At 37.7% G+C, this 10,321-nt stretch overlaps 3 protein-coding genes across 3 annotated transcripts; 2 read left to right on the forward strand and 1 right to left on the reverse strand.

Annotated features, from left to right (window-relative positions):
* Positions 1-3,491: 3,491 nt before the first annotated feature.
* On the forward strand, positions 3,492-4,037 carry LOC6639226 (cytochrome b-c1 complex subunit 10). Its single transcript, XM_002062290.3, has 2 exons — positions 3,492-3,652; positions 3,706-4,037. Exons 1-2 carry the CDS (start codon positions 3,573-3,575, stop codon positions 3,842-3,844), a joined length of 219 nt encoding a protein of 72 aa, XP_002062326.3. The 5' UTR covers positions 3,492-3,572; the 3' UTR covers positions 3,845-4,037.
* A 1,014-nt stretch (positions 4,038-5,051) lies between these two features.
* Positions 5,052-8,605, forward strand: LOC6639225 (heat shock protein 83). The gene is made up of 2 exons (XM_002062289.4): positions 5,052-5,073; positions 5,889-8,605. Exon 2 carries the CDS (start codon positions 5,889-5,891, stop codon positions 8,052-8,054), a length of 2,166 nt encoding a protein of 721 aa, XP_002062325.1. The 5' UTR covers positions 5,052-5,073; the 3' UTR covers positions 8,055-8,605.
* Positions 8,606-9,369: 764 nt separating this feature from the next.
* On the reverse strand, positions 9,370-9,966 carry LOC6639560 (UPF0235 protein C15orf40 homolog). Its single transcript, XM_002062288.4, has one exon. It carries the CDS (start codon positions 9,842-9,844, stop codon positions 9,425-9,427), a length of 420 nt encoding a protein of 139 aa, XP_002062324.2. The 5' UTR covers positions 9,845-9,966; the 3' UTR covers positions 9,370-9,424.
* Between the last annotated feature and the right edge of the window lie 355 nt (positions 9,967-10,321).

Below are 10,321 nucleotides of genomic sequence, written 5' to 3' on the forward strand. Positions count from 1 at the left end.
TTATTTTGAATTTTGTCAACCGTTTCGGTTTTGGTTTGTCTATTTCGGTTCGAAACGATTCTGTTGGCCAACCGAACCGCTGGCTCTGACGTTTGAAATGAAACTGAAATTGACAGCTAGCCGAACAGTAAAATTTAGCGTCTTTTTCTCTCTGTGGCTAGCTGTTACTCTCTGTCTCTCTGGCTTGTCTCTCTCTCTATCTCTCTCTCTCTGTCTCTCTCCCTCTATGTTGTCACTAGAGATGAAAAAAGAGATAAGAGTTTGTGTGTGTGTAGCGTGCCGAGTTGTCTAACAAATTGCGTGGGAACTAGCTACGGGGGCAGGTGGCCAAAAACTAAAACTGACCGCAGTTCAGGTCATATGCATACTTAAGAATCGTTGAGGGCGAAAGACACGCCCTTAAGCCATATCACACTGAACTATATATGTATATTAAAAGAGAACCACTTGAAACATAATGCAATGACAATCACTGGAATTGAATCAAATTCTACACTAATCGACTAGAGTCATGCAAATGCACCTTGACACTAAGAATGGGAAAATTTATACCCTTGATTCCTTGATTCTAGCATAGGTGCATCTGGGGTTGCGAGATGGGGGCAACTTTGCCCCTTGAAATATGCCATATTATGCAAAATTATTCATTGTAAGCCTTGTTCGAAAAAGCGAATTATTGGGCAGATTATTGCATACTTTAGGGGGCAAAGTTCATCCTCGTTTCAAATTGGTAGAATCTTGGCCTGAGAAAACTAGTTTCTTGTAGATTTTTAAACAAAAATTAATTCGAAGAAACGAAGAAAATACATTTTTTTTTAACATTTTACAATAAACATAAATTAAGAAATTTATATTTATAGATAATCTTTACTTTTAATGAATTTTTACAACTAAATTATTTAAGTGATTTTGCTTATTATTATTCTTTTAATCATTTTCATTTATATTTATGATGTTTTCCCCAACACAAAACTAGTTTAAAGGCTTATTTTAATAACATTATTTATAGATTGAAGTTAGTTTTTGGATCAAGTCAATCAGAAATTAATTTCGTTCTACCTCACTGCTTAAGGAGTTATAACTTGCAACTTATATAGGGAATTTACCACCAATTTGAAATTTCAACTCAATATTCTTCGGTTTTTAATACTGACCCTTAAACACAATAGTCTATCATTGTCTTGTTGTTCAGTTTAACATAGGCATGCAAATGTCATAAGTTTATACAGATGCATATACTTTTACATATACGTACATATATACTCTAGTCATTAACTATAATGATAAGACAAACAATGAGCTAGTTGCAATGCAGGGGCCTCTTTTAAGTATTTCTACTCATACTCGTTCACTTACTTACTTACTTACATATATGACAGACGTTCAAGTTTGCTCTAAGTTCATTACAATTGGAAGATGATGGTAATAACAAATGAGTTTTGATTCAAATAACAATAAATACTCAGCTGCAATGACAAATATCATTAAAAAGTTGCTAGGCTTTGGGTTCACGATGAACTTGAAATCAACAACGAGTCTTAATAAATATTGCGAAATCTTCCAAAGTCAGAAATTTTAATCTAATTTAGAGAGAAAATGACACATTTCAACCTATGCATCTATAAATGTTTTGTGATTCTGACTGACCGGAGAGATTAGATAAATATTGGACATTGAAAGTACTTCAGGTTTATCAGATTTCAACCGACTTGAGTCGAGTGTTTTCTTTTCGCATTAATTTAATAACAATTTGTTATATATTTTGGTAAAGAACTTAACCTGTACGTCAGTTATGACGTCTTTCTTGGGATAAGATAAGTCTCTTAAGTAATGTCAACAATCTGTCTTAAATCTGACTGGAAAATTTATAGACTACTTGAGTATATATTTGTTGTTAATTGACATATTATAGTTATACTAATAGCCCATCTAATAATGAGCAATTTTTAAAATAAGCCCCCTAGACTATGCAGTCGAAATATTTCGAGTCTTTAAAACCAAGAAAGTACTTTTGAAATATTCTGTGATATAGAGAATGAACCTTGATGCAGACATTGACTATAGTAAATTTTTTAACTGAAGAAATTCTTCTAAAAGTAAAATTTTGATTCATTTCGCATCTCGTACAGACAACAAATAACTTTAAAGAAACTTTAATAAGAAATATACACAAATGTTTGATATATGTTTTTAAACTGCCACCCTGAGTTTGAAATAAATCGATCAGCTAGAGATGGGCACATACATACCTTTAGGATTCGTAGTGCACATCGACAGCATTCAAATCGAGTCACGAGGCAGATTATAGTTCAAGAAATTTGCAAGCACGATCCATTTCTTTTTAGTAAATTCTTAATTCGTGCTTGAGTCATGAAGTGTTTTAAATAAATGTCTCTAATAACAACTCTCAAATGATTATGTTAACTTACTTCAACGTTTCAGATGAAAGTTTACCAAAAATTTGTTAACTAACGATTACAAACTTTAGTTTAATATGAATAAAATGAATCAGATTTTGATTAGAAATATACAGTAAGACCTCCGAAGGAGACTTTCCCCAACAGAAACAAGCAAAGCTCACAATAATTGCATACTTTTAGGCTTTCTTTTTTTTCACCATCATCTCAACTCTTTGAATATAAAATAAATGGATAATTAAATGAATAAAACTAATAGTAATTTGAAGCAATTTTACAGATGGCCATCAAATCCTCCAAGTGGACTCACCTTCTCCAGTCGCTGGGACTTTTTGATGGCTCTCTTTTTTTTGACAGACACACACTCTCTTGGGATCACTCGATACTGTTCATCAATGTTGATGCAAGAAAATTTCTCAACTTTAATTTGGATAGATAAGTGAAGGCCCAGCCTTTGGCATATCCTTGAACTGTCGCCAGGTCCTTAATGGACAGCCTAAAAGGGTAAGCAGGGGGTTAAGAATGTCATATGTGTGCGGATGAACACCGACAGACACAAAAGGTGTGGCATTTAAATTGCTTCTGATGGTGTCTGGCATAACCCAAGGAAGCCAAGAAGTTGTGAATTCAAGACACAATCTGGGAGGGGCAACGAAAATCGAGTGAAAGGAAATGTTTCTACACACGCATTTACATAGGACCCGAACTTAAATTAGGCTAATGATTTTCATTTCTGACAAATTGCAGCAGTTTTCCACGTGGCGATGATGACGAACATCAAAATCAACATCATCGCCAACGAATCATCCATAGACTAGGTCGGTGTATGGTCAGGACCATCATTAAATTCGTAATGTTTCAATTTAGCTCATCGTAAAACACAACCCGCATGGAGATACAGCCCCATCCCCTCCCCGTCCCTCTCCACTCCATGTTTGATTAATCGTCAATGAGAACATGAAACACTACACCCTTAGGCCCCCTTTTCATTTTCATTGGGCCAAACAATGGTTTAGTAATCAGTTCATCAACTGATTACATTTTAATTGGTTACTTTCTCTCGTCATTGGTCGGGGCAGGCGTAGCATTACTTGCCATTACTTGCCATTACTTTGACTACTTATCGATACTTCGTCTGATCAAATCATCTGAAAAATGGGCATCAAAGACATGTTTTTGTATCTATACTGCCAACATCGGCCATCTAAGGGTTCGAAGCAGTTGGTCAAGGCTTTGTAAGTATTCACCTTTTGGAGGAGTATTCGATATAATTGTCCTTCAATTGCAGTGCCCCATCCGTGGCCTATTTCGGATTTGCCAGTCTACTCACGCTAGTCTACTATACCGAATGGAAGGCAATCACCGAGTGGATACCCATCTATAATACCAAATACCCAAAACCCGAGGCAGAGGCAACCAAGAAGTAAACTCAAACTCAATATGTCTGAGAATCAAAGACTAAAGGGGAAGAACAGCTGCGAACCATAACCAAATCACGATTCCATTCCCAACATTTTCCACACTATTTGCACAAATCATAAATATGTATACATAATATAATCAACTAAACTCAGGTTTAGTTCTAACTCCATTAATAATAAACAGCAATAACTATTTAAATATTCGTTTGTTCACCTCTTGACTTAAATTTGCATCGTCAGTTTGCATGATTAATTAATCTGTAGCCCTTTTCATCCTATGGTTTTACATCTTAATTTTCCCTTATTATTAAATGGTATGTTTAATGAAATAAGCTTAGTTATTGATTTACCTAATCTTACCTACAGGCCATAGATCCTAACTGTTCTCAGATTCGCATATGCTTTTCTTTCTCTTTCCTTCGGGCAGTTGCATCAACTTTTTGATTAAACTAAAGAAAATGTATTATTAGTGGGCTATCTGTTGATTCCATTTGAACTTTTAACTCTATTTTCGGCTGTTGATCCTGATCAAGAATATATATACCTTAAGGGGTCGGAGAAGCTTTCTTCTGCCTGTTATACACAGGCTTGAGACCTTTGTCGAACTCCAACCAGTGCTAAGGTCTCAGTAAAAGTCCTAAGGGTCCGAGTAAAAGTCCTAAGGGTCCGAGTAAAAAGTCCTAACGGTTAACAGTCCAGCTTATGTTAACTTTTAACATTAACATGGGTAAATGTCAAATTTAACAGTCACCATTTCCCATTATTGCAAATTTGGCGCTAAATATCTATTACATAAATATTGTTATTAAAGGTAAATAATTTATTAACTCATTTGTTGTTCATTTTGTTAAACAAATCAACATTTTAGGCGCAATAATTTTTGCAAATATATAAAAATGTCTGTTAATTGTTAACATAAGCCCTGACAAGTTGGCAATTTACCAACACTAACAGGAATTGACTGCAGCCCTCAATTCTCGAACAGTCTAGAACATTCTTGAAATTTCTACGCTTGGGCCGATTTTTCTATAAAAGCAGGCCGTCCGACATATGCCGGTCGAGTCTTTAAACAAATTTCGTACGTTGAACATCGTTGAGCACTTCGCTCTTGTTTTGTGTGTGTGAGAGAGAGAAAACCAAACAAACAAACAAAAGTAAATCAAATCGTTAAACGAGAATACAAATTTTTTTGCAACAATTTTCCTGAACACAAATTTTTTAAAAAATTAAACAAGGTAAGTTTGTGTTACATTTTTTTACAATTTTTTTTTTTTATGTGAATAAACTGCATATCCCTGTCTGGCTGCGTGTGTGTGAAACGTAAAGGCTTAAGAACAAAAGGAGTTCCTTGACCCAAATGCAAAATTATTGATTGGCAAAGTTCTAGAAAAAGAAACAAATAAAATAGTTGTTTTTTCTTTTTTTTTTTTTTTTGTTGTGAATGAATTTGCAACGCCTCCTTGCAAGTTTTTTTTTTATTGTTATTAGTAGTCACTTGGTAACGGTTTTTTCTTTGTTTTTTCGTACCGAATTTGCTAGAAAAGTCTTTATCCTGTGATGAAAATTACGCTTCCTCTTATTAAAATGGATTTTCAGTAACTTTTTACTTACAATTAGACATTCAACATTAAATTTTCTCTTTTAATACGTTTTCATTTATTAAGCCGGTTGCCAATTTGCAAAAAAAATAAAAAGCCGTCTGCAAGTAATTTAAATTTCTAGAAAATTAATTGCATCATTTGTCATTGTTCTAGAAAATATTTAGTTGAATTCAATTTTAAGGCCAATGCGAAATGCGTTTTTCCTTTGCTGTTCTAGATTTTTCGATCCCCCTCTCCCCTACTTTCCTTTGTTTGTTCCATCTCCTTGTTAATGGAATGAAGAAAGTTGTAAGGGCGGGCCAATTTTTTTCAACATTTTCACACAACAATAACTTTTCCAGAAAAATCCGTCTATATAAGAAAGATAAAAGGTTGCCCTTCCTTCTAGAATAAACACAATCATTTTTTATATTCATCATGTAATCAATTTTTCTTTTTCATCCTTGCAGATGCCAGAAGAAACAGAAACCTTTGCCTTCCAGGCTGAGATTGCTCAGCTTATGTCGCTGATCATCAACACATTCTATTCAAACAAGGAGATCTTCTTGCGTGAACTGATTTCGAATGCATCGGATGCCCTCGATAAGATTCGTTATGAATCGTTGACAGATTCCACCAAACTGGAGTCCGGCAAGGAATTGTACATCAAGTTGATTCCCAACAAGACGGCCGGCACCTTGACCATCATTGATACGGGCATTGGCATGACCAAATCGGATTTGGTTAACAATTTGGGTACAATTGCCAAATCTGGTACCAAAGCCTTTATGGAAGCGCTGCAGGCTGGCGCTGACATTTCCATGATTGGTCAATTTGGTGTGGGTTTCTATTCGGCATATTTGGTGGCCGATAAGGTTACGGTGACCTCCAAGAATAACGATGATGAGCAATACATCTGGGAATCGTCGGCTGGTGGCTCCTTCACGGTGAAGGCTGATAACTCTGAGCCTCTGGGACGTGGTACCAAGATCGTGCTGTACATTAAGGAGGATCAGACCGATTATCTGGAGGAGAGCAAGATCAAGGAGATTGTGAACAAGCATTCCCAGTTCATTGGCTATCCCATCAAATTGCTGGTCGAGAAGGAGCGCGAAAAGGAAGTCAGCGACGATGAGGCCGATGATGAGACCAAGGAGGGTGATGACAAGGAGAAGGAGAAGAAGGAAATGGAAACCGATGAGCCAAAAATTGAAGACGTTGGCGAGGATGAAGATGCCGAGAAGAAGGAGGGCGATGCCAAGAAGAAGAAGACCATCAAGGAGAAATACACCGAGGATGAAGAGTTGAATAAGACGAAACCCATTTGGACTCGCAATCCCGATGATATCAGCCAGGAGGAATACGGAGAGTTCTACAAATCTCTGACCAACGATTGGGAGGACCATCTGGCGGTGAAACACTTCTCCGTTGAGGGTCAACTGGAGTTCCGTGCCCTGCTCTTCATTCCTCGTCGCACTCCCTTCGATCTCTTCGAGAATCAAAAGAAACGCAACAACATCAAGCTCTATGTCCGTCGTGTCTTCATCATGGACAACTGTGAGGATCTGATTCCCGAGTACTTGAACTTCATCAAGGGTGTGGTCGACTCTGAGGATTTGCCTTTGAACATTTCCCGTGAGATGTTGCAGCAGAACAAAGTCCTGAAGGTCATCCGCAAGAATCTCGTGAAGAAGACCATGGAGCTCATTGAGGAGTTGTCCGAGGATAAGGAGAACTACAAGAAGTTCTATGATCAGTTCAGCAAAAATCTGAAATTGGGTGTCCACGAGGATAGCAACAATCGTGCCAAATTGGCCGATTTCCTGCGTTTCCATACATCAGCATCGGGTGATGACTTCTGCTCCCTCTCCGACTACGTGTCCCGCATGAAGGAGACCCAGAAGCATATCTACTTCATCACTGGCGAGTCCAAGGACCAGGTCAGCAACTCTGCATTTGTGGAGCGTGTCAAGGCTCGTGGCTTCGAGGTGGTCTACATGACCGAACCCATCGATGAGTATGTGATCCAGCACTTAAAGGAATACAAGGGCAAGCAGCTGGTCTCTGTGACCAAGGAGGGTCTGGAGTTGCCCGAAGACGAGGCCGAAAAGAAGAAGCGTGAGGAGGATAAGGCCAAGTTCGAGAGTTTGTGCAAACTCATGAAATCCATTCTGGACAACAAAGTCGAGAAGGTCGTGGTATCCAATCGTCTGGTGGATTCGCCATGCTGTATTGTCACCTCTCAGTTCGGCTGGTCCGCCAACATGGAGCGCATCATGAAGGCCCAGGCTCTGCGTGACACCTCCACCATGGGCTACATGGCCGGCAAGAAGCATTTGGAAATCAATCCCGATCATCCCATCGTAGAGACTCTGCGCCAGAAGGCCGATGCCGACAAGAATGACAAAGCTGTCAAGGATTTGGTCATCTTGCTGTTTGAGACCTCGCTGCTATCCTCTGGTTTCTCCCTGGACAGTCCCACAGTCCATGCTAGCCGCATTTATCGCATGATCAAACTGGGCTTGGGCATTGATGAGGATGAGCCCATGACCACCGAAGACAACCAGAGTGCGGGCGATGCTGCCGATCTCTTGGATGACACTGAAGATGCTTCTCACATGGAGGAGGTCGATTAAGCTACCAAATAGTTACTAAATTAATGTCCTCCCGCACATTTAAACACACACACACACAAACACCCACCCACCCACACACACACGCACGAACATCCTCGCAACAACTCAAATTATGTATCAAAATTTTTAGGTTTTTTTTTGTTTTTTCTTTCTTTTGCTGCCGCGTTGTAAGCGGCAGTCCAAATCATTCACACATACTTCAGATACGGACATATATATATATATATAGATATATTTTATACGCTTAAGTAATCAGTCAAAGTAGTCACCCCCGCACCACCTCATCCAAATCATACAAATCATACTAAGCAGTTGTCGTCAAAGAAAGTTGCCCCTCATTTGATCCATCATATATAATATATTTTATATGTTAACTTACTCACTAAGACTTACTTCTAGTTGATATAGCCATATATTACCGAAATAATGGAAAATGTTTGGACTTAACAATTGATTGAATCGATGATATAATTATATAAATATATATTTAAAAAAAAAAGTAAACTATAATAATAAAAGAACCAGCAAAAGTCCTTAAAGAATAACGAAAACAAATGAAATTTTTCTTTCAATTAGTACATAGTTTAGCTAATCGAATCATGGATTCACTAAAGAGGGAAAATGGAGGACATTGGATGGACTAATCAAGGTATTCCAGCCAAGAGATGTAAATTAACGTGGTTTTTAAGTTCTTTTTCTTCGGTTCATTACTTAAAGGACAAAAGATTTTGAATAGACGAATATTTTTCTAATCAAATCGATTTGATTGTAGCTTGTCGAATAGTTTAAGTATAAAACCCAGTGATTATATAGGGGTGGATCCATGGGATGAATACGAGAAACATTTCGTTCTACTAAACACATATCCAAAAGCGATTTCTCTCCTAAAATGACCCATTTTACTTGTCAAAATCTACTTGCAGTTCCACCACTGTTTAGAGCTTTAAAAGTTGGCTAAATACAAAGATATTTCAACAAGACTAACAATAAGTCAAAATCTGCAGATCCATACACGACACAGATCTTGGTGCACTTTTAAGTGCATATTTGGGGCTAAAAACATACGAAATAAACTATTATTGAAAACTATTTCGATCAGAGGAACATTCAACAGCTATAGGTTATAGTGGTCCTTTATCTGCCCATGACCCATCCCAGTCCAATAGCTCCCAATCATGGGACATCTAAGCAGCTACTTTATGTTGGAATTGGAAATGTCTCTTGCGCTTTCTTCATTACTGGGCCTGGCCTCAACAAACCGTCCTGTATACACTTGGAGCTAAAGTTGTAAGCAGAAATAAGTATTATTAGGAAGTTTGTGTAAAAAAATATGAGTTTTATTTGCAAATAAATTCACAGTCAATGCGCTTTTATGAATCACATTCCTTGCGTATCATTTCCAGACACGCCTCCACTGTTGATACACCTTTACTGACTAAGATGATTTTATTACGAGATCTGGAGCCTTTGTCTAGGGATACGTCACTTTTACGTAGACCCAAAACTTTGGACAAATATTTGACTAATTCGGCATTGGCCTCGCCCTCACTGGGTGGAGCTGCGATTTGTACGCCCACACCTTCTAGGCCAATGTCTGTGATGCCGTTCTGCTTGGCTCCTGGTTTAGCCAGGATTTTGATAGCGATATTGCCACTCTTATCCAAGTTAATGGGAAGTGGCGGCGTCTCCGTTTTCTCTGCCGGCGTTGTTGTTGTTTTACTGGTTGCCTTCGTTTTTCCCTTCGCTTTTGACATGATGTGACCCTGAGCCGTTGTAAATAGGCGGCGCATAAATTTTGTTGGTTTTTTTTATTAATAATTCCAATAATTACAATGCAGACATTTTCGGTTTGCAATTGTTGTTGTGGCTAGAAAAACAGCTGTTTTATTTTGCAACACAATACCGATTACCAATAGGTTTTGCTCTGATAATGTCGATTAGCGATAGGCTTGCTCCGATAATGTCAATTACCGATAGGTTTTGCTCCAATAATGTCGATTGCCGATAGGCATTGAGAGATATTTATCGATAAACTAAAGAATTAACGGCGATTGCATCGTAACGACTATTTGAATATATGAAACACAAATAAATAAATAAATTTAGGTATATTGAAATGAAATATTTCGATTTTGAGCAGCTGTTTAGCCCCACACACACACACACACAGGCACACACTTATTATTTGCCTTTTGGCGTGATTAATAATTTTTGCATTTTGCGCTTTTGTTTTTTTTTTTTTTGGCTCACACATTCAAAATACTTTT

Source organism: Drosophila willistoni, assembly GCF_018902025.1.
Source record: "Drosophila willistoni isolate 14030-0811.24 chromosome XR unlocalized genomic scaffold, UCI_dwil_1.1 Seg144, whole genome shotgun sequence".
NCBI classification, from domain to species: domain Eukaryota; kingdom Metazoa; phylum Arthropoda; class Insecta; order Diptera; family Drosophilidae; genus Drosophila; species Drosophila willistoni.

What these genes read in the sequence shown, in the direction of transcription:
- LOC6639225 (XM_002062289.4), top strand. Translation starts at nt 5,889, where the DNA reads ATGCCAGAAGAAACAGAAACCTTTGCCTTCCAGGCTGAGATTGCTCAG.
- LOC6639560 (XM_002062288.4), bottom strand. Translation starts at nt 9,844, where the DNA reads ATGCGCCGCCTATTTACAACGGCTCAGGGTCACATCATGTCAAAAGCG.
- LOC6639226 (XM_002062290.3), top strand. Translation starts at nt 3,573, where the DNA reads ATGGGCATCAAAGACATGTTTTTGTATCTATACTGCCAACATCGGCCA. An exon ending in AAGCAGTTGGTCAAGGCTTT is followed by an intron (nt 3,653 to 3,705) that starts GTAAGTATTCAC and finishes CTTCAATTGCAG; the next exon opens with TGCCCCATCCGTGGCCTATT.